This window comes from Carlito syrichta, unplaced genomic scaffold (genome assembly GCF_000164805.1).
Source record: "Carlito syrichta isolate Samal-C Ts95f unplaced genomic scaffold, Tarsius_syrichta-2.0.1 Scaffold303129, whole genome shotgun sequence".
NCBI lineage: Eukaryota > Metazoa > Chordata > Mammalia > Primates > Tarsiidae > Carlito > Carlito syrichta.
Genome location: NW_007247225.1, coordinates 291,677 through 294,132, shown reverse-complemented (window position 1 = coordinate 294,132; position 2,456 = coordinate 291,677). Strand labels below are relative to the sequence as shown.

Here is a 2,456-nt window from a genome sequence, read left to right as displayed (position 1 = left end):
TACTTTTTAAGAACACAGACCTCCAGTCATTCCCTGCCTAACATCCATCTCTCAAGGACTCCCGTCCCCTGCAGGATCTTTAATAAGACCGAATTCCAAGAGCCAGATGCTGGAAGAACAGAAGAGAGGACAGGAAGCAGTCCGAAAGGAGCGGAGCCAGCCTGAAATAGGCGGAGTCAGGTTCGTAGCACCGCCTCTCCGTCTGGGCTTGCGCGCTTTCGGGCTTCGGAACCTTTCTTCCCGGCTCTGAGGGGAACATTTCTAGTAGAACTTTCCGCCATCGCCGACCCTATTTCCCATGCTGCACAGCGGCCTCTCTTCCTCTTCCGGTCCCAGGCGCTTCAGCATCCGCGGCTTACGGTGAGTTTTGGCCTCGCGGCATCCGATGCCATCCACGATTCAGGGGGGGCGGCCGTGGCGTGCAGGCTGTGGGGCTTACACAGGGACCAGCTTTGTGGCTGTGGCGAGCGGAGACTGCGGGGTGGTCGGCAGGGGAAGTGACTCGGGGCGCGCAGCCTCCCGGGGGTGGGGAGTTGATTTTAGGTCATCATACCTGGGTTGGGAGGCGGCGATAGGCGTCGGGTCGTGCAAAGTGAGTGGTGACTGGTGGAGGCCTCAGATCAAGTCATTTGCAGCCTCATTCTGGCTTCTGGCCTCACGTTCCACTAGGTCAGGGTGGCTGAGGTGGCCCAGTCCGGCAAGCTACCCCAGCCCTGATCTCCGCTTTTATCGTCCAGGTGCAGACATGGCCAAGTCCAAGAACCATACCACACACAACCAGTGTAAGTTTCTCGGGCCCAGCTCGTGTCCCAGACTTTGGCAAGGATTTTTTGGGATCCTGGGGCGGCGGTGAGGGGCACATATCCACTGTGGGCCTGGGGCTGATTTTGTTTTCAGCTCAGTAATACCTCTGGGGTTCTACGTGTAGGAGCCAGGGATCCACTTAAGATAACCATAGTGCTTTGAATTCAGTAGTAGCTTTTCTAGATCTCAGGGATGCCTATTCTAGGAAGTGTTGGCTTGCCCACGTTTGCGAGTTGTGATGTTGGGTGATCTTACTGGAAGAAATGTCTTTATTGGCTTAATTTCCTTTTCTTCCTCCCCCCCCCCCATAGCCCGAAAATGGCACAGAAATGGCATCAAGAAACCCCGATCACAAAGATACGAGTCTCTTAAGGGGGTGAGTGTGAGCGCTAAATCACTTAGGGGTATCTTTTCTTGGCTCCAGGTGCAGTCATGACTTTTCATGCCGCTTTTCTCCAGCTTTAGCTTCTGCCTCATCAGAGCCTAAAAGCCTGGAATTCCTCTCTCTACCCTGCCAGACTCATAATAAAGCTTTCCTTTCGCAGCCTGAAGTATAGCCCTCTGTAACCTGCCCCGTGAGGGCAGTTTGTTGGAGAAGGCTGTAGGTTCTAGGGAAGAGCTAAGCCTGTCACCAGTCTGTTCCTCCCCTTTATTTTTGCTCTCTAATCTGTGATGTGAATCATGAAATCTCAGCCTTAGTTTCCCTACTTTGGTCTCTTGTTTTTGCCTCATCTGTGAATCTGTTGGACCAGGCTTGGTATTTAGTTGTTGATCCCCTTTATCTAAAGCAGGAGGGGAATCCCTGGCACGGTGGCTCATGCCTATAATCCCAGCACTTTGGGAGCTGAGGTGAGAGGATTGCCTGAGCCCACAGGTTCGAGACCAGTCTGGGCAACTTGGTGAGACCTCGTCTCTACAGTAAAAAAAATTAGCCAGGCGTGGTGGCGTGTGCCTGTAGTCCCAGCTACTTGGAAGACTGAGGTGGAAGGATCACCTGAATCCAGAAGGTTGAGGCTACAGTGGCTGTGAGTGTGCCACTGCACTCCAGCCTGGATGACAGAGTGAGACTCTTAACTCAAAAAAAATAAATAAAGGGGGAGGGAGTGGCCCTGAGAGGATTTCTGGAAACAAATTTGGCTGAAGCTCTGCAACCCTGGCAGAGAGGGTGGTAGCATTCCTTCTCGAAAATGGTCTGCACAGCATTATTTAGGTGGAGTCTTGGTCCTCTGGGATGGCAGTATATGTTTTCTTTGGAAATGGTTTCTGAAGTTTGGGTGTTTACACAGTTAAGATTGACTTGATGTTGTCTTTAGAATGCTGGGCACCTCTGTGGAGAGGGACATCAGGGAGTGACTTGGGGGCCTTATGTGCTGCCACCCTTCCTGCTTTCCAGGTGGACCCCAAGTTCCTGAGGAACATGCGCTTTGCCAAGAAGCACAACAAGAAAGGCCTGAAGAAGATGCAAGCCAACAACGCCAGTGCCATGAGTGCACGTGCTGAGGCTATCAAGGCCCTTGTAAAGCCCAAGGAGGTTAAGCCGAAGATCCCAAAGGGTCCTAGCCGCAAGCTTACTCGACTTGCATACATTGCCCACCCCAAGCTTGGGAAGCGTATTCGTGCCCGTATTGCCAAGGGCCGCAGGCTCTGCCGGC

The 2,456-nt window shown here is 52.8% G+C and overlaps 1 protein-coding gene across 1 annotated transcript in view; it reads left to right on the top strand.

The window, feature by feature from the left end:
* Window positions 1–263: 263 nt before the first annotated feature.
* RPL29 (ribosomal protein L29) overlaps window positions 264–2,456 on the top strand; it is a 2,930-nt gene continuing 737 nt past the window's right edge. Inside the window, exons 1-4 of the mRNA XM_021712216.1 lie at window positions 264–360; window positions 738–782; window positions 1,116–1,180; window positions 2,198–2,445. Coding sequence (XP_021567891.1) covers window positions 746–782; window positions 1,116–1,180; window positions 2,198–2,445 — 350 coding nt within the window. The 5' untranslated portion in view covers window positions 264–360; window positions 738–745. The remainder of the gene's footprint in view (window positions 361–737; window positions 783–1,115; window positions 1,181–2,197; window positions 2,446–2,456) is intronic.